At 34.2% G+C, this 24006-nt stretch overlaps 2 protein-coding genes across 4 annotated transcripts; one reads left to right on the top strand and one right to left on the bottom strand.

Moving 5' to 3' along the window:
* The first annotated feature begins 2789 nt into the window (after positions 1-2789).
* On the top strand, positions 2790-12151 carry LOC105141225 (E3 ubiquitin-protein ligase UPL3-like). Of its 3 annotated transcripts, XR_845326.1 has the most exons (18): positions 2790-3804; positions 4139-4249; positions 4371-4487; positions 4574-4744; positions 4818-4979; positions 5128-5376; positions 5477-5598; positions 5690-7121; positions 7598-7687; positions 7993-9555; positions 9654-9878; positions 9988-10098; positions 10355-10435; positions 10521-10589; positions 10693-10821; positions 11333-11455; positions 11541-11758; positions 11968-12151. XR_845326.1 is itself a non-coding variant. In XM_011048393.1 (17 exons), the coding sequence occupies exons 1-17, from the start codon at positions 2986-2988 to the stop codon at positions 11604-11606; spliced, it is 5634 nt and encodes a 1877-aa protein (XP_011046695.1). In that variant the 5' UTR covers positions 2790-2985; the 3' UTR covers positions 11607-12151. The 3 variants fall into 3 exon arrangements, 2 of the variants coding, with proteins under 2 accessions (XP_011046695.1, XP_011046694.1); XM_011048393.1 differs by having other exon boundaries at positions 9994-10098; positions 11541-12151; XM_011048392.1 differs by having other exon boundaries at positions 11541-12151.
* Positions 12152-15404: 3253 nt separating this feature from the next.
* Positions 15405-20316, bottom strand: LOC105141224 (beta-galactosidase 13-like). Its single transcript, XM_011048391.1, has 19 exons — positions 19778-20316; positions 19567-19662; positions 19355-19467; positions 19177-19243; positions 18998-19090; positions 18754-18897; positions 18569-18663; positions 18292-18397; positions 18120-18204; positions 17914-18032; positions 17622-17789; positions 17322-17497; positions 17093-17202; positions 16893-17002; positions 16689-16796; positions 16504-16608; positions 16237-16382; positions 15794-16139; positions 15405-15671 (listed from the first exon to the last, which is right to left on the bottom strand). The coding sequence occupies exons 1-19, from the start codon at positions 19955-19957 to the stop codon at positions 15522-15524; spliced, it is 2517 nt and encodes an 838-aa protein (XP_011046693.1). The 5' UTR covers positions 19958-20316; the 3' UTR covers positions 15405-15521.
* Positions 20317-24006: the final 3690 nt, after the last annotated feature.

The following is a 24006-nucleotide window of genomic DNA, read 5'->3' as shown; positions in this document are numbered from 1 at the left end:
GAGAATATATCAATCTTTTAGTCGTGTCAAGTCACATATTGTTTTTTTTCTAAATCAAATATTATAAATGCAATTAAATTATTTTGACACACTATGGTTATGTGATTCCTTATCAAATTAATCAGAGAGGTTTTTTTTTAAAATTAACATCATGAGAAACGAACTTGATTTTAATACTTAAATTATAATTTAAACTCATTAAATAAATTAATTATAACTAAAATTGATCAGTGTTTTACTATAGCTTGGATATTGTACATTGTGAATACCTTCTCTATAAATTATATTATTCGGTAGAGGCACGTATGAGAGTGTAGTCAGCAAGCCCTAAACATCAGACTAGAGGCATGCCCTTATAACCGCGAACACCTAGCGCTGGGTTGTCAAGCCTGAGCTTCAGACAGGCCGCATCCCAAGCTGTAGTAACTTGGCACTTGGTCTGCCCAGCCTTGGGCTCTTGGGTTGCCTATCTATGTGCTGGGCAGACCAAGCTTACATATGACACTTGAGTTAATACCTGTGTGGGAATTATTTTTATTTTTATTATAATTAATAAAATAATTAATAAATTTTTTTAACAATATATTATTATTAATATTGGAAACATATTATTATCTATATTGTAATTTTTATGATAATTTTTATAAAAAATAAAAAGTGAGTTCGCGGTGTAGTATTATTAAAAATATTCAACAATTATAAGTATTGATATGGAAAATATTATTATTTTTCTTATAATACAAAGTATTCATATAAAAAAAATATTATTATTTGTTCTCTAAATATTATTATTTTTTCTTATAATTCAAAGTATCTATACCAAAATATATTCATATCAAATATATTATTATTTGCACGGTAATATTATTGCTTTTATAATAATTCAAAATTTTAATATAAAAAATATTATTATTTGTATTATAAATATTCTTGAAATTAAAAATAGCATTATTTGTGTTATGAATACTATTATTTTTACTATAATCAAACGTATTAATATTAAAAATTTTATTTGTGTTGTAAATATTATTATTTTTATAATAATTAGTATTATTGATAAAATAATTACTAAATTATAAAAAAAATATTTGTAATATTGAAAAATAACTATAGATTTGATTTGAAAGGAAAAAAGAAAAAATATTATTATTGTTATAACCATCATCATCATTAATAAAATTTAAAAAACTGTTATTATCATTGAAGGAAAACTAAGTGGGGACAAGTTGCGCTTAAGCTACTGATGCGTGCTTGGTAGACCTTAGCATACACGTGGTGCTTGGGCTGCCTGCCTAGGAAATGAACACCTCAGCACACACGTGACACTTTAGTGGTGCTAGGAGGGAGTTATGCCCATGCCTTACTTGGAAACACCTGATGTTTAGATCATCACGTAGACCCATGGGGAATGGGTCCTGTGTCAGGACCCACGATTAATGGATCTTGTGTAAGGAGTTAATTCTACTAAATCCTTCATCAAGACCTAAGATTTCGAGTAGTAGGATTTCAAATATTATTATTTGTTTTATAATAATTATTATTTTTATTATAATTAATACCATTAATAATTTTTTTTAAAAACATATTATTGCTAATATTGAAAACATATTATTATTTATATTATAATTTTTTATGATATTTTTTATAAAAATAAAAAGTGAGTTGTAATGCAATATTATTAAAAACATTCACCAATTCTAAGTATTAATATAAAAAAATATTATAATTTGTGTTGTAAATATTTTTTACAGTACAAAGTATTCATATAAAAAAATATTATAATTTGTGTTATAAATGTTATTATTTTTCTTATAATTCAAAATATTTATATTAAAATATTATTATTTGTGTTATAAATATTTTTTTATAATTTAGCATATTTATATAAAAGATATTATTATTTGTGTTATAATATTATCATTTTTATAATATTTCAAAGTTTTAATATAAAAACATTATTATTTGTGTCCCGGATATTCTTGAAATTAAAAATAATATTATTTATGTTATGAATATTATTATTTTTACTATAATCAAAAGTATTAATATTAAAAATATTTTTTTTGGGTTATGAATATTATTATTTTTATAGTAATTAATATTACTAATAAAATAATTTCTAAATTAAAAAAATTATTCTTAATATTAAAATAACCCTAGACTTGGTTTTAAAGTTAAAATTAAAAATTATCATCATCATTATCAATAAATTTTTTAAAAATATTATTATAAAAAAAATTATGTGGGCACATATAACACTCAAGTTGATACTTGTATGCTAACAAATCAAGCACATATGTAATGGTGAGGCTCTTGCATTAGTGTTGGGCACATCCTTACATATACATGATGCTTTGGTTACCTGTTTGTGTGCTATATAAATCTCAATGTATATTTAGTATTTAAGCTATGCCAAAATTCAATTATCCCTAAATTCAACATATTACAAAACCAAAAATAAACTTGAATTCTACTTGCAAGCCCTAAATAATATTGAATCTTTCCAACACCAAAACTTAAATTTTATATAAAAATAAAAGTGAACCTGAAATGATTAATATTATCTTATTATTTAAAGTATGTTTGAGAATACTGTTATGATTATTTTTTAAAGTAGTTTTTATCTAGAAAAATATATCCAGCCAGGCTACCATTATGACGTGAGGACGAAGGAACATATACGATATAATAGACCGAATATAATGTCTTTATGCGTATAGTTTATTCCGATTTTTTTTTTACTTTCCAACAAAAACACATATAAAAGTCGTCCACCCGCTCTTTTTCCTTCTTTATTTATTCCTGATTTTAGGGCTTCTCTTCAACCCCGGTCCCCCCTGTCTTCTCTCTCCCGATCAAAATTTCCCAAATTCGATAATTTTTTAGGGTTTTCAAACGGATGCGCTGAATTCTCGTCATGACAACGCGATCCGGTGGCGCGTGAGTGCGCGACGACGGATATAATTCTGGAGGGTTAGTTCTTGTATGGAAACTCGTAGCCGGAAACGGGCGGAGGCCTCCTCATCTGCCGCCACCACCACCAGTCCCACTACTCGCCCCAGCAAACGATCCCGCACTGCCACAACAACAACCGCCACCGCTACTCGCTCTCGTTCCACACGTGCTCACCCTCTCCCCATGGACTCCACACCTGTCGAATCGTCTTCTTCTTCTCGCTCTCGTCGGAATAGGAATGATAATAGTAACAGTGAATCGGATAAAGGCAAAGAGAAAGAACATGAAGTTAGGGTTTCGCGTGAAAATAGGGAAATTAACAATAATTTGGATTCTGGAAATGACAATAATAACCTCAATGTCGACGACGATGACGACAGCGAAGGTGGTGGAATTGGTGCTTTCCATCATAATCTGACTTCAGCTAGTAGTGCCTTACAGGGTTTGTTGAGAAAGTTGGGTGCTGGTCTTGATGATTTGTTGCCTTCTCCCGTAACGGGTTCGGGTTCAAGCTCGCATCAATCGGGGAGATTGAAGAAGATTCTCTCTGGGTTGAGGGCTGATGGAGAAGAAGGGAAGCAAGTGGAAGCCTTGACGCAGCTCTGTGAAATGCTTTCTATTGGGACTGAAGAGAGCCTGAGCACTTTTTCCGTGGATTCTTTTGTTCCGATTCTTGTTGGGTTGTTGAATAATGAGAGTAATCCTGATATTATGTTGCTTGCTGCAAGGGCGATTACACATTTGTGTGATGTTTTGCCATCGTCTTGTGCTGCCGTTGTTCATTATGGCGCTGTTTCATGTTTTGTTGCAAGGTTGATTACTATTGAGTACATGGACCTTGCTGAACAGGTTAGTTTCTTGATTCCCCAATTTATTTTGCTTTTATCTGCCCGTAAAGTGATTGGCTATGGTTTATTTAAGTGGTTGGTTATTTGGTATTCATGGCAAATCCATTCTTTGAATACGTATACAATAATGATGGCTTATGAATGTATTAAATGGGTTAGTCATTTGGGATTTTATGTTTGATTAGCTATGCCAGTGTCTTGCTCTTAGTCAGTGGTAAAATTGCATTCTTTCTACACAGCATTATGACAATACTATTCAGATGGACTGCAATCAGCTGGTTCTATTTGCTGGTTTATTAGTGAAACTTACTGCTGTTTCTGTTGTAACGTGACAGTCTCTGCAAGCTCTAAAGAAAATATCTCAAGAGCACCCAACTGCATGTCTGCGTGCTGGTGCTCTTATGGCAGTGCTTTCTTATCTGGATTTTTTCTCTACTGGAGTTCAGGTAATTGATTTGCAGTTTTGTTTTTTAGTTAATAAGTTAATTTGACATGCAGAGATGCTAGGACCTTGTGGAGCAGTTCTCATTCTTATCGAGGCTCTTTTGATCAATGTCATGTTTTCAGCGAGTAGCATTATCAACTGCTGCAAATATGTGCAAGAAACTTCCTTCAGATGCAGCTGACTTTGTGATGGAAGCAGTTCCTCTGTTGACCAACCTTCTTCAGTACCACGATGCAAAGGTAATCTCGCTGTTTTCTCTTAGAGTTGCAGCCAATTCACCACCTTCTAGTTTATTCTGCACCCAAAGCAATTTGAACATTTGTAGGTCTTGGAGCATGCTTCAGTTTGTTTGACAAGGATTGCTGAAGCCTTTGCTTCATCACCAGACAAATTAGATGAATTGTGTAATCATGGACTTGTTGCTCAAGCTGCCTCTCTCATTTCCACCAGTAGTTCTGGAGGTGGACAGGCATCTCTCAATGCTCCAACATATACGGTAAAAGAAGTTTGTACCTTGTCCTTTAAGTTTTATGTCATGTATTTCGGCCTTTCTGACATAAGGCATTCAGGGCTTAATTCGCCTGCTATCCACATGTGCAAGTGGCTCTCCTTTAGGAGCCAAAACATTACTTCTACTTGGGGCCAGTGGCATTCTTAAAGACATACTATTAGGTTCTGCGGGTTGTGCTAACTCTGCTGTTCCCCCGGCTCTAAGTAGACCAGCAGATCAGGTACCTGCTTCTTCTTCTCCTTATTCTGTTTTGTGGTGCCATTGCATTCTTTTCACCATGAAGTTTTCCTAGGATTTAAAAATATTTGGCCTATTCAACAGTTTTAGAACTAAGTTCCAGCTTCATTTTTTTTGACGCTGCCATATAGGTTTTTGAGATTGTCAATCTGGCAAATGAGCTTCTTCCTCCACTTCCACAAGGAACTATCTCCCTCCCTACCAGCTCCAGTATGTTGGTCAAAGGATCTGTTGTGAAGAAGTCTCCATCCAGCAGTTCTGGGAAACAAGATGATAATAATGGAAATGTTCCTGAGGTTTCAGCTCGCGAGAAATTATTAAATGATCAACCAGAACTTCTGCAGCAATTTGGAATGGATCTTCTTCCTGTTCTGATACAGGTCGGTCAGTTTTTTAGTGGACTTTGCAGTGTATAAATTGCAAGATCTGTTTTGTGTTCACTGAAGTAGATAATAACGACATCATTTGCTTGTTGTTCAGATTTATGGTGCCAGTGTCAACAGTCCTGTTCGCCACAAATGTCTCTCAGTTATTGGGAAGTTGATGTACTTCAGCAATGCGGAGATGATTCAGTCTCTACTTAATGTGACAAACATACCAAGGTGAAGCAAATTTTGTCCATGCTTGTTCTTTTTATATACTCTCATCAGGGTTAGTCATATGACTATTTATCCATGTTATTTGTTACTCTAGTTTTCTAGCTGGGGTGTTAGCGTGGAAAGATCCACATGTCTTGGTTCCTGCCCTTCAAATTGCCAAGATTATTATGGAAAAACTTCCTGGGACTTTCTCCAAGATTTTTTTCAGAGAAGGTGTGGTTTATGCTGTAGATCAACTTATCTTAGCTGGAAGTCCAAATACTGGTCCTGCTCAAGCTGCATCTGCTGAGAAGGATAATGATTCTGTTCCTGGATCATCATCACGTTCCAGGCGTTACAAACGTCGCAGTGGGAATTCAAATCCTGAGGCAAATTCATCTGAAGAATCCAAGACTCAAGTTTGCGCAAATGCTGTATCACCTCCAAGTTCTTTAGAAATCCCAACCGTTAATTCTAATTTGCGTTTAGCAGTTAGTGCGTGTGCTAAAGATTTTAGAGATAAGCACTTTCCTTCGGATCCCGGCTCTACTGAAGTTGGGGTTACCGATGACCTTTTACACTTGAAAAATCTCTGCACAAAGTTGAATGCTGGTGTTGATGACCAAAAGACTAAAGCAAAGGGCAAATCAAAGGCTTCTGCTTCCCATCTTATTGACAATTCTGCTAACAGGGAAGAATACTTGAATGGGGTGATATCCGAGATGCTAGCAGAGCTAGGCAAGGGGGATGGTGTATCCACTTTTGAGTTTATTGGTAGTGGTGTTGTGGCAACCTTGCTAAATTATTTTTCTTGTGGCTATTTTACCAAGGAGAGAATTTCAGAAGCCAACCTACCCAAACTTCGGCAACAAGCACTGAGAAGATTTAAATCATTTGTTGCTCTGGCCCTTCCTTCCAGTATTGATGGAGGGGGTGCCACCTCCATGACAGTCTTAGTTCAGAAGCTTCAAAATGCTTTGTCATCCTTGGAGCGTTTTCCTGTTGTTCTTAGCCCTTCTTCTAGGTCATCTAATGGAGGTGCACGCCTGTCTTCTGGATTGAGTGCACTATCTCAACCTTTTAATTTACGTCTCTGTCGGGTCCAAGGGGAAAAGGGTCTCCGTGATTACTCTTCCAATGTTGTACTTATCGATCCATTAGCAAGTTTAGCTGCTGTAGAAGAATTTCTTTGGCCGCGAGTACAGCGAAATGAAACTGGCCAAAAGGTGTCTGAATCTGCAGGAAACTCAGAATCAGGGACCACACACCCTGGAGCTGGTGCATCATCCCCTTCTACCTCAACTCCTGCTACTGCCACTCGTCGTCATTCTTCAAGATCCCGATCATCTGTTAATATAGGAGATTCAGCTAGAAAGGAACCAATACCAGAGAAAAGCACAAGCTCATCAAAGGGAAAGGGGAAAGCTGTTTTGAAACCGGGTCAGGAGGAGACAAAAGGACCTCAAACTAGAAATGCTGCTCGTAGAAGAGCAGCCCTTGATAAAGATGCAGAATTGAAACCGGTGAATGGGGATTCTAGTTCTGAGGTATGTTATAATTCAAGGATACTATGATTAACTTGATTGTAAGTCTTAACTTGCATTATCATAAACTATTAGAATTCTAATATTTATTTTTCCTGTGAGGATGGCAGCCAGCTTTGTTGCTTTAGCCAAATAGACTAGTTTAATGAATCTCCTTGATAACTAAAAACTAGTTAGAAAGCAGTTCAACTTATTCTTTACATCAAGTTATGATAATGAGAGCACTGAATTTTAGGATTCTTAAAGAGTCCAGTTTTCTTGTTAGTAAGAAACTCTGCATTTGCATTGGATTGCGGTATGCATGAATCAAGTCCAGTGAGAAGTTCTAGGCTAAACTTTTCTCAAGAAAACTAGAGTTTTTAGAGTGCCACTTCATATTATAATTTGCAGATAATCTATTGATCATCCATACAAAACATATCATATATTTATTATTCTGACAGATGTTTTTCAAACAACTTTTTGAATGTTTTTTGTAGGATGAGGAATTGGATATTTCTCCTGTGGAGATTGATGATGCGTTGGTTATTGAAGATGATGACATCTCTGACGATGACGACCATGAAGATGTTAGTCTTCTGATTGCTTTGCCTTTGTTAATTATGTAACTTATATATTTTAAATTTCTTTCTTTATGCCTTGTGTTTGTCTGATTACAGCTCCTTTTGGATTGAGTTTTCATAGCCATGGTCTTGGAAAAGCAACAAAAACCATAGTTTTAATTGTATCAAAGTTTTAAAACCTTTTTGAAAAGATTATGAAAGATCTGAAAATCAGTTTTTTGCCTCAAAAACTGCTTTTTTGCAAACTCAACCTGTTGTTTGCTGTGTATTCACCACTTTCTAGATTTGATCATCTTTTCTCTCTCTCCCAGGTGCTAAGAGATGATTCTCTTCCTGTTTGCATGCCTGACAAAGTACATGATGTGAAATTGGGTGATACACCGGAGGATAGCAATGCTGCACCAGCAGCAAGTGACAGCCAAAGTAACCCTGCTTCTGGTTCTAGTAGCAGGGCTGCTGCTGTTAGGGGCTTGGATTCCACTGATTTTAGGAGCTCTTATGGATCTAGGGGAGCCATGTCTTTTGCTGCTGCTGCTATGGCTGGGCTTGGATCTGCTAATGGTAGAGGCATCAGAGGAGGAAGAGATCGACAAGGACGTCCCCTGTTTGGTTGCTCTAGTGACCCTCCTAAGTTGATCTTTACTGCTGGTGGGAAGCAGCTAAATAGGCATTTGACTATCTACCAGGCCATCCAGAGGCAACTTGTGCTGGAAGATGATGATGAAGACAGGTATGGTGGCAGCGACTTCATTTCTAGTGATGGGAGTAGGCTTTGGAGTGATATATATACCATTACATATCAAAGGGCAGATGGCCAAGCTGATAGGGCTTCTGTTGGAGGCTCAAGTTCTAGCACATCAAATTCCACCAAAGGTGGCTCTTCCAATTCAAACTCAGATGCTCAAATGCATCGGATGCCACTTTTAGATAGCATCTTGCAAGCAGAACTTCCTTGTGATCTAGAAAAATCTAATCCTACTTATAATATATTGGCTCTACTACGTATACTTGAGGCTTTGAACCAGCTTGCACCTCGTTTGAGAGTTCAACTAGTTTCTGACAACTTCTCTGAGGGGAAAATCTCTAGTTTGAATGAGTTGACTGCTACTGGTGCCAGGGTTCCTGCAGAAGAATTCGTAAATAGCAAGCTTACACCTAAATTAGCTCGACAAATTCAGGATGCCCTGGCACTGTGCAGCGGGAGCCTTCCATCATGGTGTTATCAGTTAACAAAAGCATGTCCATTCTTGTTCCCTTTTGAGACTCGGCGACAGTACTTCTATTCAACTGCTTTTGGATTATCTCGTGCGTTGTTTCGTCTTCAGCAGCTGCAGGGTGCAGATGGTCATGGGTCAACAAATGAAAGAGAGGTGAGGGTTGGAAGATTACAACGCCAGAAAGTTCGTGTTTCCCGAAACCGCATTTTGGATTCTGCTGTGAAAGTAATGGATATGTTTTCTAGTCAGAAGGCTGTGCTTGAAGTAGAATATTTTGGTGAGGTTGGTACTGGGTTGGGTCCTACCTTAGAGTTCTACACACTTTTGAGTCATGATCTACAGAAAGTTTCTCTGGGAATGTGGAGGTCAAATTCAGCAGCAGGGAAACCTTCAATGGAAATTGATGGAGATGATGAAAAAAATGGAAAATCCAACAATGGGTCAGGTACTGCAGTTGCTGCTGATCTTGTCCAAGCTCCACTTGGCCTGTTCCCTCGTCCTTGGCCACCAACCGTTGGTGCTTCTGAAGGGAGCCAATTTTATAAGACTATTGAGTATTTCCGGCTGGTTGGACGTGTGATGGCCAAAGCTCTTCAAGATGGACGGCTTTTGGACCTACCACTTTCAATGGCATTTTATAAACTTGTGCTTGGTCAAGTAGGCTATCAGACCTTTTTTTACTGCACATTAGCTATATTTTGGTGTCGCACTGTCAATCTTATTGGTTGAAATATCTATCCTCTTATCAATTGCAGGAGCTTGATCTGTATGATATTCTTTCGTTTGATGCTGAATTTGGGAAGACTTTACAAGAATTGCATGCCCTTGTTCGTCGAAAACAATATTTAGAATCAATAAGCAGTGAAAATAATGAGGTCAATGCTGATTTATGTTTTCGTGGGACCCCAATTAAAGATCTCTGCTTGGATTTTACCCTTCCTGGTTATCCAGACTACATGATGAAGCCAGGAGATGAAACTGTATAGAACCCTTCTTAACCTAAACATCTCTTTATAATTGGATGCAATATTTCTTGATGCAACTATCTTTTATTCTGATGATTTGTTTTCCTTGAAATTTTGTTAAAAGCTTCAGGTTGATATCCATAACTTGGAAGAATACATATCCTTGGTAGTTGATGCAACTGTGAAGACTGGGATCATGCGACAAATGGAAGCGTTTAGAGCTGGGTTCAATCAGGTCCAGTTCCATCTGTCCTTTATGAGCTCTGTAACTATTTTAGGAAATTGTTGTGCCTTGGATGTTAAGTTGATTTCTATAAATTTTAAGTTCTATGGAGTTTCCTGCATTATATATTTTGTTGTGGTCTGCCTTTTATGCTATTTACATATGCTGTTTCTGTAAAATCTATTATAACTGCCTTGATTTTTTGATGTCACATTCTGGTTTTATTATGTTTGTTCCAAACTCATTCTGGTTCTTGCTTAATAAGTAGGTTTTTGACATCTCATCATTGCAACTATTCACTCCGCAAGAATTGGATTATTTGCTTTGTGGGCGAAGAGAACTGTGGGAGGTAATTCACTCTCTTTTTGTTGTTTATGCATTATGATTCGGGGACTTTTTTCTTGATTATTTATTGGATGCTTTGACTGATGCAGCCTGATACACTTGTTGATCATATAAAATTTGATCATGGATACACTGCCAAGAGTCCAGCCATTGTTAACGTATGTTCTTTACTTTGATTTTTGAGGATCATGTTTGGGAGAATATGTATCTGTGTTTTTATTCTCGTCTGATGATTTTGGTGCTGTGGCCATGATGTTTTAGCTGCTTGAGATTATGGGAGAGTTCACACCAGAACAGCAGCGTGCTTTCTGCCAGTTTGTTACTGGAGCACCCAGGCTGCCACCTGGTGGTCTGGCTGTGCTAAACCCAAAATTAACCATTGTTAGAAAGGTATGCCTTGAAGCAGCGTGTTTATTACAATTTAATGTTCCATTTGCTGCATGCTATGCTGAATGTGCATAACGTTGTATAGTACTCTTCTGTCACTCTAGTTATACATGAATTCTATAGGCTCTTGTTACAAGGTCATTAAATGCCTTTTCAACTTTTATTTCCATAAATAGTATCATAAGATGAATTGTAAAATCATATGCATGCCAGAATAAATTAAGTGCGCACAGGTAAATTACATGTATGGATTTGTGAAATGATATGGTATGGAGTACTTGCAATACAATCAACATGGTGTTTTTTTTTTTTGGGTGGGGAATGATGCATGGGTATTGTTTCCTGATGCATCAACACATTGCTGTGTCAGATTTTTTTTTAATGGCATCTTCCTGTACATTTTATAATTAAAATCATCTTTTATTTGAAAATGATTGTCATCTATGTGTTGTAGTTGTCAAAACCGTCTTGAATTTTCTGTTGCTTCCTATAACAATAGCATTTCTGGGCGCAGCATTCTTCATCTGCTGGAAATGCAATGTTGAATGGAACTGGGCCTTCAGAATCAGCTGATGATGACTTGCCTAGTGTCATGACTTGTGCTAATTACCTAAAGCTACCACCTTACTCTACCAAGGTACTGTATTTGGTGATGAAAATGGACTTAATTATCTGGGATTTTTTACATCTTCTGGTGCTTACATTATCCGTGCTTTAAACAGGAAGTGATGTACAAGAAATTGCTGTATGCAATCAGTGAAGGGCAGGGATCTTTTGACTTGTCATGAGTTTTTTTGACGAGGCGATGGAATCTATTTATATTACATCACAAGAATCCCAGACTTTTTTCCTGGGATGCGTTTGAGATTGGAAGTGATGTTTATACCACTCAATAATAAGGCTTCCCTTTGGTGTTACTTTATACTGTGGTGTCATCAAGGTCAGCTCATAAATTTTTTGGGGGAGGCTCTAGTCAAATTTTGTTATTGGGCCTGGATATAACGTTTGCTTGGATAGCTCATCCATTTTTTCTCGATGATGGCCATGTATTTGCAGCTCATAGAAGATGTGCTCTGATTTTTATGAATCTGAAATTATTTTATTGACAGAATGTACTGGTTCCTTAAATTTGACGGTTAAAATTTTCAGGTTGCTTGCTGCATTTTCGTGCTGTAAAGGAGTAACACGTGGAGGCGTGTTCAGTTGCTAATTCTTGTAAATAAATAGAAAATTTTCAATTTTTTCTTCTTGTCCGATAGAATATACATGTATGTCAAGTAATGATGGAAATGGCAAAAATAAACATTGAATTATTGCTTTATTTTTACATGTATCTTGCAGGTTATTTTATACCATGAAATTGTAATACCTGTTCCTCTATGCATGAAACATGAGATAAACTGATATGAAGCAAAAAACATGATCCATCTTCTTTGATTGTAGGATGTTGTCTAGCTTTATTCATTCATGTCATTGTAGTTCCCACTCAATACGCCATTTAGAATTGTGAAAGTTCACCATGGACTCTTTTGATCTGAAGCTCCATGTCGGTAGGTCTTAAATGATGATCATAGAGGACGTACAATGCCCGTCCCTTAAGGTGGTTGTCCTTCCTCATCACTGTTTGACAATGCCTGGCCTTGTCGATTCCACCTTGTTTATCTAAATTGAATTTATCATCATTTTAATATATTTTTAAATGAAAAATAGTAGTTTTTATTTAATAATAGCTAATTCATGCTTCATCTCGGAGAATAGGCAAAATTTTGTATTGTTCTAATTTCTGAAAGGTTCGGTGTTTGAGTTTCCAATTGTAAATATTTAGATCGAGGAACTAAATCAGAGTCTAGAAAATTATTCTATAAAAACTCAAGTTTCGTGTTCATCTTTTTAAATAATTCACATCTGAACATATGTTTTTACAAGAAGATATTAAACAACACCTTTTGATTCTACTTTCAATAAGATTTATATTGCAAATAAGAAATAATCTTCCCATGCTAGATTGTTTACACTACCACTTCATCCTCTGAAAACTGCTGTGTCCCTAGAAGTATACTCTGATGTATAATGGGTGGATGTCCATGACGTCAAATTATCGGCCCAGTAAAAAGTAAGATCAAACGATAATCCTCAGATATTTTAGATCACAAAGGCAAAACAACTTGCAATGAAAGTGTCTAATATTGATGGTGATTGGTTGTTGCATTATTTGGAAATATATGCATTGATTTTCTCCGCTACAATCTCCATTCTTGAAAGTTGATTGTAGAAGGAAAGGGTTGATGGGATCTGTAGCTTTGGGGGATTGGGACACCAAGAATGAGTGGTCGCGTTTTCAACAACGCCATTGCCTTTTATATGGTAACCGAAGTTTATTGTAGATATGCAGAAAAAATTATATATTTATTTTATGGTGTTTTCAATGTTGATAAATAAATAGGTTTTGCTCTACATATTTGGTCTAGGTTTGAAAAGCCTTATTGGCTGGCTGGCTAGCTATACAAGGAGGACCCCAGGCAGCAGGTGACCAATTGTAGCTTTGGATGCGTTGGCATGTATTGTTGAGACATTCGACAGGAGCTTCTGGAGTGCATCTAACGACGTCTGAACCGCAGTCCTCCGTTTTTTCGCATGGAGTCCACTTGCTGCTTTTATCACACTTGGGAATCACCTGCAAAATACAAATTTCATTTAGTTCTGTTTATTCGTGGGAAAATAGATTTGTTTTAGAAAATAGTTTTTTTAAAAGTAAAATTTTTAAAAATAAATTATTTTTTGATGTTTGATAGTAACATAAAAAATAAATTAAAAATAATTTCCAGTATTTAGTTATATTATAAAAAATAAGCTAAAAAATAGTTTATTAATGTTTTTTTTTAAGTTTATTAAAATAATAAAGAATAAATCTTATAAATTTAAAAGTTGAATGAGAATGAAATTAAAAAAAAATTTAATTTTATAAATTATCTTAAATAAAATAAATAATAATCAAAACAATGAACATCAAATTTAACAGATAAAAAAAATTAAAAGATGATAAAATAAAAATAAAAATAATTATAATTTTATAAATTATTTCAAATAAAATAAATAACAATCAAAAGAATGAGGACCAAATTTAATAGATAAAAAATTTTAATTAAAAAAATAATAAGAGAAAAGCAAATAAAAATCATAAAAATAAGAATCAAAGTTAATATAAAAAACAAATTAAATTAAATTTTAAAGAATGAAATTAAAATAAAAAACATTCAAACAAAATATATATTAATGAAAAGTTTGAGGACCAAATTTGATATAATCAGCAAATAATATAATATTTCTAATTTTTTCACAACTTTTAGAAAGTGTTTTCCATCCAAAATAAAAAGAAATATTTTTTGAAAATCAAACTAAATCTTTCTTTGATTAAAAAAATTATTTTATTAATAAATTTTTCTAATAAAAAACAAATATAAAAAATATAAAAAATAATTTTTTAAAAATAATTTTCTAAGCAAATAAACACGCAATTAATTACCAGTCGTTTCCTTGCATCAAACAAGGACTGGTGCTGTATTATAAGAGAGATAGAGAGACTAACCATGCTACGAGCAAAGGCAACGCAACAAATGCCATCTTGGAATAAGTCTTCTCCATAGTTTTCCCTTTTCGTCTAATCTGTTGCTATGAACGAGTAAGGGTTTTCGATTTTCTATGCAAGAAATAAACCTGCTTTAACATGTATTTATAGACGGGGCAAGGACGAAGAAATTCATGGAACATGATGAGATGCCAAAAGAAAACAAGGAATATGAAATTGGCTTCAATGCAAGTTTTCTTCGTATTAGATAATTTCCACCCCAAACATACATACAGACGATCTTTCTACGCAGGAGAGAGCTGTGAAAGATGATCTGGCTTCGCATCTAGATTTACAAAGCATCTCTGTTCTGCATCCATAACTGTGTGTGTAAACCTTCTGGTAGTGAAAATAGAACTTTATTTAAACAAAAAACAACCCACTATTTGTGAAAGCAAAATGTCAACTGAGAAATGATTAATAAATTGGACATACATACAATTCTATGTGTAAATCCAAATTTATTCTCCGCGGTAAATCTTTGAATTTCTGTAGGTTTAATTTTGGATGCCTTTTGGAATCTTAAGCAGAAATGTATTGAAGTTAAGATGCTCATTTTCTGTTAGTCCTTATCATTGTTCACTAATGACAACGCTGGCGAAATTTAATGAGTTATATGCAAATAATTTTATTTTTTGGTGCAATGACTTGATGATGCTAACCCCAAATAATTACTGGCAGTGTATTAATCTGCTGCATGGACTAAAATCAAAATCTTGCCAATCATTTCCGGAGTAGGAGGCAACGTATTTTGTTCAAGAACATCCCTATGCCCTCAATGCATGCACCAAGTGTGCTTCCGACATTATAAGGTTCAATCATATGCCATTGGTTTCTGATGGAAAAGGATTATGTTTGATATTTTTTATTTCCAAATGGCATAGCCTTCTGCTTTTCTGCAGCTATTGAAGATTTTTTAAACTCATCAAGAAGATTCAAATTTATGTTGGAGCTCATAATCTAACATATGAAAGGGAAATTTATTCAGATGGAAAGAAAGCTAGAATTTTTAAGAAAGAAGATGTTCAAGATTACATGTCATTGAAACCACAATAAAATTGTTCTAGGCTTATGATGTTTAAGCCTGGTTTGCAGAACGCTTGGGACCCTTGTTGCTGCACTTCACTTGAACGGCCAGATTCTTGGTCAAATTTGGACAGTTGTCTTTCTTTCCGTTAAAAAGCCCTTTGTCCATTGGAATATCACAGATAGTTTTTCCCAAGCAATGCTGCTCAAATTCAAGCAGAAATCTCATTAGTCTCTTGGCAGGCAGCAATAGCCCTGGCTGGCAGAAGAAAAAGAAAAAGGAAACAATAAATTATGCAAGGGGAAAGAAGAGAAGAGAATTACCTGCTCAACAACTTGCTTGGAAATAGGTGAATCACAAGTTCCAACAGCAAAGTTTCCACAGGTACCCGAAGGATCACCAAAGCTTGCAAACTGCACGGTAACAATCTTCTTCTTGTTTGGACACTTTAAGCGAGCTGCTGGTTTTGCATCATCCGCAACAGGTGTGAATTTACTATTCTTCCTTTCCCAGGATCTCACATTTGGTGGATGATGTTCAGTCACGTAGCTACAGATTGTATCTCTATTGACAGTTAGGATCTCAATCTTCTCAGGGCTTGCTTCCTCCTCCTCCAATATAACCATAAGGTTGTTTGTTGGTTTTAAGGAATATCTTGGGATGTGATATCTGATTTTACAAGCAAGAAATTTTAGTCAATCTCTTTATTTGCTTCGTACTTAAAGAAAATTTTCTGTGCGTGACTAAGAAATATTGCTTTACTTACTCTGATTGAGTAGGCTCTCCAAGAGGGGAGATGTAATTCATCCAGTAACGACCGATGCTCTTGCCATTGATCCAAATCGTACCCTTCTTCATACCGGTCATCCGAACAGCAACAGGGGATTTTCCTTCAGGAGCATCAAAGCGAGTCTGCAACAAGAAAATATGATGCCTAAATGAATACCAAGAATTAAACAAGTTTGTTGCCAGGTGATACCTCACTGAGAAATTTAAAGATTGGTGGCTAGGGAAAATGCTATCCCAGCGTTACCTTGTACCAAGTAACAGGAGGTCCGTCCTTATTGACTTTGGTCCATGTTACCTTGCTCCCCCCTTCCTTCGTGAACACTTTAGCTGTCTCTCCCGACAGGGCAACCTACAGATTAGGATCACACGATTCATTGAAGTGTTATTCTTGAAGTGTTATTCTTTGATGAATACAAGGCTCATCCATACCTGATGTCCCCAACCATTGGATGACAGATCAAGTGTTCCAGTGTTCAAACCTAGGATTGAGACACCGCGAGGTCCAGCGTACCTATGCTCCATGTAGGCTCCGCTATCCTTCATTGACAAAGAAGAGCTTGCATAAGTTTCACGTCCAAAATTCATTCCCAAATTCTGAAGATCTGTTAGTTATGACGTATGATAACTACTTACTGGGAGTCCAACGAGAGAGCCCAAGAGTGTAACAAAATTAATCCCAGGCTTCAACTTCGCAGAATGCTGGAGGACAAAGCTCTTCTCAATTTGGCTCCCATGTGCAGAACCTGAAAATATTTTGCACAGTTACCTAATAAAATCCTGTTACTAAACTTGTTCCAAAGCTATGATAATAAGAATGTGTAAGTTGTAACTACCTATAAATTCCCCATTTATGAAAGCAACCATTGCATGGCCAAGACTTGCAACTCTTAAAACTGGATTGATATCTTTTCGAGCTGACAGGTCATTACGATCCACATTTATGCTGGGACGGGAATTTACAGAGACGTGTCAGATTTTGGTTTCAGTGGAAGCACTAGGTAACACCTGCTAGGATTCATCAATTTCATGATGGATAGACTAAAAATGAGCTTATATACTCACGTCGTGGTGAACCAAGCGTAGTCAGTTCTATCTTTAGTTAAGTTATAAAGTTCTCTTGGGATCCTGGAATCTACTAGAAGGTTAGATGGAATGGTTTCTGAAAACATCTTCCATTCAAGTTTTCCGTCTGTTTTTCTTGATTTCACAAAGTTTCTTGAATTATGTTGTGACACAACCTGTTTTGCACGAAAGAAAAAGAAGGGATCACTTAGCGGCTGTGCAGCAATCCATCTGTTTCAGAAGTAACTTAGTTCGAAACTCTAAGCAGTTATCAACGGAGACAAAGAGATCATGAATTACCGTCATGGTATTATAAACGACAGTCTTGCAATCTGGGAGGATGCTGATGGATCTGGCTGGAAGGTAATACTTCTTACCCCTGAATGTAACAGTTTCTGGATCTTTCGTGTTGTTGTTGGCCAAGAAAGCGGCGCAATCGTTGGTTCCAGGTTGCTGAAAGAACCGAGCCTGTAAAGTAAGACAGCTTAAGCAAACCATATTTACTTTGGATCTGGACCATCTTTTTCTGAAGTGCTTGCAAGGAGAACTCTGGAATGGAGGTCAAATCTCTCGTAGATGCTTAGTTGCTTACCTCTACATCAGCAGATAACCTTTGAACATTAGGGGTTCCCCATAGAAGAGCCTTCTTGCATAGATTTAGAGCCCTATGCAGGTCCTTGAGGTGACCCCATTTTGGTTCCCTCTGCAAACCTGCAAGAAGTGGAAACAAAAGGCCAATGAGTTCTTTGAAGGATCTTTGCTTCTGACAGCATCATAGATTAAGATGTTAAACCTTACCATATTCATCAAGAGGAGCTTCATCATAGTAGCGGGTTGTTACAAATGAGGCAGCAGTTCTATCAAAGTTTGTCCCACCATGGTACTGCAAACACACAGTGACTAAAATGTTTCACAGAGCAAAAGAAATTCTCTTATGGAAGAATCTCAGAGATTTCAGCTTTCTCCTTACCATGTAGTAGTTGACCAGACTACCATTCTTTGAAAACCAACGAGCAACTGAAAATGCAGTATCTTCTGCTGATCTTTGAGATGGGGGATCTCCAAAAACTCTAAACCTGTTACCACATAACATTTATTGGAATGCTGTTAGCATCATTGCTTCATTTGCTGTTCTATCTTGTTCTTTCAATTCTTTCCTTTCTCTTATTTAGGCTTTAAATGTTGTTTTGCATATCCTATTAATGCATGTGAATGGCTCAGCGCTAATCATCAAGATCTATACTCACTGAGCAGTCCAGTTCTCAGTCCATAGAGATGGTTTGTCAGGACTATTGGGGCCTGTGAAGGTATCTCCGCAGTGCCTTCCATTGCACGTATTGATCTGCACAATAAAGCATGAATATTTCATTGTAATGTGCAGATCAGTCCTCTTAGATTACAAAAGTTGATTCATGAAAACTTGTTAGCTTACCACTGGACCAGGAGCATCCTTCTGCTTGCACATGACCCATGGGACTCCTGTTTTCAGCCCCAGAGCCATATTTCCTGCCCACTGAACATAGCTAACTCCCAAGTTTCTATATGCAAGTTGGACAGTGTTGTACTCATTTTCAATCTGCATTAAAATATAAGAAAAAGAAAAATAAATGGATGAGATGTTCAATGGTAAAGAAATGAAAGATATGCGAGCTGGGATTATTAGAGTGGAAATAAACCTGAGCCAAGATGATGGGACCTCCTTGTGATGCAAACAATTTCTCTTCTTTCATCTTGTTGATGATCATTGTAACGAATCTCTCCATATGAAGCTGCAAATTTTGAAACCTCTTGTCAAATGCTGTGCTTAATTATTTCACAAAACTTCTTTTTTATACAAAGTGGGTGATGCTATTACCTTGAAGGGTGCGTTGTCTGAACGGAATATAATGTCTGGAATCTCTCTCAACCAATATGGAAGCCCTCTAAGAGATCACATTGAAAACAGGGCGTAAGATAGATACACATATAATGGTGTATGTAGCAAAATAAAATATGCAATGATCAGAAGAAGAAAACAAGGAGTTTACTCATACCCATGGTTCCATTCAGCCTGGATGAATGGTCCAAGCCTGATGGTTGCAGACATACCATTCTCCCCAATGGTCTTGATGAACTTCACCAAGTCATATGGTCCTTCAAAATTAAACTACAACGAAAAAAATGAATCAAGATTAGCTAAATCATTGCTAATTGTAGACAGAGGAACATTCGGTCCAAGATATCGATCACAAAACTGATCTTTTACCTTGCCCTGCTCAGGCTCGTGAATATTCCAAAAGACATAAGTTTGGATTACATTCAGACCTCCACGCTTAGCCTTCTGGATTAGTTCTGGCCACATCTAAACCCGAATTCAACACAAGTACAATTAGTTAGTCCTACTTTTCCTTTTACAAGGAAAAAAATAGAAGAAAAAGATGTCGAATAAGCTTAGTAGCAAAGAAAAGTATTCTTACTTCAGGAGTACTGCGAGGATAGTGAATGGAGCCAGAGAAGAGAAGCTCTCTTTTGCCATTGATGATCAAGGACCTCCCATCGTAAGTCACACCTTTTTTTTTATCTCCATGAGCAATGACCGACGTAAGCAGCAAGGAAAGAAGTGACGCAATAAAAAAAACATGGCATTTTACCGCCATCTTCACCTCTCTTAAAGAACCAAAACTCCAAAAAAAAAAAGAAAAAAAGAAGGAAGAGCGCGCAGATGTTTTTCCCTTTTTTATGAGCCAATCTTAAGGGCAGATACTCCTCTTCGGTTTCGAAGGAGGAGGAACCCGGCAGCTGAAAATGAAGGTACTCGCCGATGCCAAAGATATAGAGAGCAATGAAACGTTAAAAGAGGGTCAAGGAGCAAAATTCGGAGAATGGTGTTTTTAAAGGTTGCTTTTTTAAGGTATTTGTCATGGCTGGCTTGCGTTTTCATGTTTCTGTTTCCTATTCCAAGGATGGTTCGAATCGGTTAGTGACCGCATGATCTTACCGTGACAGATTTTTGAATCTGGCGGGTCAAGTCCACCTCATGGCTCATTGAACTTCGAAGAATTAGGTTTGACTACTAAATTTATGATGCCCTCGAGCTATAGAAGAAAACTCACATTTCAATCAAGTATAGAAAAAAAATTAAAATTGGGTATGATGGGATTGTGCAAGCATACTCTTGTTAGTAAATAAAAAATTCTCCCGAAATTATTATTATTATTTAATAAGAGAATCTATAAAACAATATTTTTTTTTTATCAAGTATGAATGATTTATTTAAAACTTGTATAGATGAGAGATTTAAAATATTATTTAAAAATTTCTCATTTTTAAAACAATAAAATAAAATTTGGTTTTTTCAACACTTTACCATTAAAACAACACTCTTTGTTTGCTTGCTGGAAAGTAGTTTCTTTTTAGAAAATAAATTATAGGAAAGTAAATTATTTTTTGATGTTTGGTAGTGTAATAAAAAATAAATTGAAAAATATTTTCCAGTATTTGATTATGTCATGAAAAATGAGCCGAAAAATAACTTATTAATGTTCTATTTTTTCAAATTTATTAAAATAATAAGAAACAAATCTTACAAATTAAAAAGTTGAATAAGAATGAAATTGTAAAAAAATATAATTTCATAAATTATCTCAAATAAAATAAATAATAATCAAATTAATAGAGATCAAATCTAAAAAATAAAAAAAATAAAAGATAAAGAAATTAAAATAATAATAATTAATATTTCATAAATTATTTCAAATAAAATAAATAACAATCAAAAGAATGAAGACCAAATTTGATAGATAAAAAATTTCAATAAAAAAATGATAAGAAAAAAAAAATAACAATTATAAAAATAAGGACTATATTTAATATAAAAATTCAATTTTAAGAGGTAAATTTAAAAAATAAATATTCAAAATAAAATATATATAACAATCAAAATTCTGAGGATCAAATTTGATATAATTAACAAATAATATGATATTTTTAAATTTTTTACAACTTCCGGAAAGTGTTTTCTGTTTAAATTTTTCAGGAAATTACTTTTTTGAAAATCAAGCCAAATTTTTATTTGATTGGAAAGTGTTTTTTATAGATCAACTTTTCTAATGATAAACAAATATAAAAAAATTTAAAAAATAATTTTTTAAAAATAATTTTTTAGAAAACAAGCAGCCATAAATTCAAGCAGTTAATTATTAAAATATTACTGAGCTGGTTAATCACTTTATTGATTTTTTTTAATTTAAATAGCTAAAAAATAATATATATATATATATAAAAGACTTTGAAATAAAAACTTATTTGAAAAGTGTTTGAAAGCGTATTGAATATTGTTTTTTAAAGTAATTTTTGCTTGTAAGTATATTAAAATATTTTTTTATTTTTAAAATTTATTTTTGATTTTAAAACATTAAGAAAATTTAAAAATAATAATTTTTTTTAATTATAAAGTAATTTTTTCACAACTCTTTAAAAATATTTTTAATTTCAGAATGAATTGCAAATAATGGATGCAAGCACTAAGTTTAGGAAATTGATCCATCGACAGGATTTAGGAGCCAGTTAATGTTCATGCAAAGAGCTTTTATAGAAACTCAAACCGTGCTAAGCCCAGGCCTAGAACCCAAAAAACCCAACAACAAGATTCAACTTCAATTACAAGGCAGGATTATTTCATGGGCCTATGTCGGCCATCTATGTTCATAGATTTATAGTGGTAACCACGAAACTGATCATTTTTTTTTTTAAGATTTGGATTCAGGACACGAAGGGATTTTATTTCTTAGAAAAACAATAGCACAGTTTAATAAAAATTTGAACGGAAAAAAAAATGGTTTGAAATGTTCTTAGTGACATAACAGTCTGAGCTTGTCGGATTCTAGAAAGATGATTTTTAATGAAAGTTGTTATTTTGAAATCAAGTGCGATAATCATGCTTTAAAATAACAATAATTTAAAATTAAAGCATAATATATCATAAACTTAAATCTTTATCCAACTTGAAGAACACTAACACACATCAACCATCTCTCTCTCTCTCTAAAAATAATACCAACAATTCCTCTTTTTGAAAAACCCATGAATCATTTTTTTTTCTTTTAGAATACCAAAAACCCAAACCTATCTTAGTCTATAAGCTTCTAAGGAAGTTTTTTTATACAAAAAATCTAAAAACTATCATTGTTGCAACCGATGCCCCACAACTAGTTTTATAAGTAAGGTAAATATAGTACATTGTTATTAATTATATAAGTTTTAAATTTAATTTGTCTTTAATTTAGTTGAAATGAAATCATTATTTAGGGTTTAGATTGAATTTAGAAATGGTTGAATTAATAGTAAATTAGTTATAAATGTCATTAATTAAGATTGATGTAGTTGAATATGAAAATAACATTAATCTTGAATTAAAAATTTCAATGAATTATATATTGTGTTGAATTTTTTATAAGTTGTTGAATTAGAGATTGATATGAATTGGTTGGAATCAACTAAGAACTGCTATCAATAATGATTGATGATTTTATACAATAAAACATGAGTGAGGTAGAATTTTGATGAATTATATGTTGAGTTGAATTGTTGATAAGTTGTTGAATATAGTATTTTATTCAAATTGTTTGAATTTTCTATGAATTTGAATTTGAATTTGAATTTATACAATTGAGCAAGGAAACATCAATTAGGTTTGATTTCATAGATTATGTTAATTTTAGTGATATATGTTGCTTTAAATTTAAAAATTTATTTGAATTTGGATAATTAGGGTTGATTTAATGCAATTTAGTTAAAATTATGTTCAATTAACTGGAATTGAATTTGTTTCTTTTTTTAACAAATTATCTAACAATATCTTTATGTTATGTCATTATGGTGATACTATTGTCCTAATGTGAACAATAGTATCACCTACAATGGTGGAAGCAATGTGCTATTAAAGGGTAATTTAGGCATGTCATATGCAGAACTGAAAAAAAACAATATATCATAGACTTAAGTGAAATTATAATGATATTTCAGTTGATATAGTCTTGAGGTGTCAAGTTAGGAAACACTAATATTATCCTGTATCGTATATATACGATTATAGTTTTAAGACAATAATAAATTCTTTCATCCAAAATGGACTGAACATGATAGTATTATATGTGAGTAGATGACTATATCGTTTGTGCATTCTTCTAACTTCAGGTTGAATATGTCATTTAGTAAAGGGAATAATCCTTTGTGTATTCTAATTTCTGGTTGAATATGTCAATTAGTAAAGGGAATAACTATTTATTGTCAAATGGTTTGCTCCAAAGAAGTGATAATACTATATTTGACAATTTATTTGTTGATCAACATAGATATGACTATTTTGAGCCTAATACTAATAAAGATGATGAGATGTTATACCTGAATATGATAGTAGATGTTGATATTAATGATGATGTTGATAATAAAATAATATCTCATGTTTTTGAATTTGAAGATGTCTCTAAGTCTATATTTGTTATTTCTCATTATTAGACATTTAGTCATAGATATTTGCTAGAAAACTTTAATTTAAAGGGTGGTCAAATTTTCAATATTAAAAATAATATAATTAATGGAGTTAAATAGTAGCACATTACTCAATCAGTTGAATATCAAGTTCAATGGTTAACCTCAACCTTTTTTTAATTATAATATATGCAAGCACTATAATTTAAGTGGTATT

Source organism: Populus euphratica, unplaced genomic scaffold, assembly GCF_000495115.2.
Source record: "Populus euphratica unplaced genomic scaffold, PopEup_1.0 scaffold115.1, whole genome shotgun sequence".
In the NCBI taxonomy this organism is placed as follows: Eukaryota; Viridiplantae; Streptophyta; class Magnoliopsida; order Malpighiales; family Salicaceae; genus Populus; species Populus euphratica.
The sequence above is the reverse complement of the archived record's forward strand: the minus strand, read 5'-3'. Positions and strand labels throughout refer to the sequence as shown.

Coding starts and splice junctions, on each gene's coding strand:
- LOC105141224 (XM_011048391.1), bottom strand. CDS start 19,957: ATGGCGGTAAAATGCCATGTTTTTTTTATTGCGTCACTTCTTTCCTTG. Junction 16,797..16,892: donor GCTCTCTCGTTGGACTCCCA/GTAAGTAGTTAT, acceptor TTGTCAATGAAG/GATAGCGGAGCCTACATGGA. Junction 16,383..16,503: donor CTCCTGTTACTTGGTACAAG/GTAACGCTGGGA, acceptor TTCTTGTTGCAG/ACTCGCTTTGATGCTCCTGA.
- LOC105141225 (XM_011048392.1), top strand. CDS start 2,986: ATGGAAACTCGTAGCCGGAAACGGGCGGAGGCCTCCTCATCTGCCGCC. Junction 4,250..4,370: donor TTTTCTCTACTGGAGTTCAG/GTAATTGATTTG, acceptor TCATGTTTTCAG/CGAGTAGCATTATCAACTGC. Junction 7,688..7,992: donor ACGATGACGACCATGAAGAT/GTTAGTCTTCTG, acceptor TCTCTCTCCCAG/GTGCTAAGAGATGATTCTCT.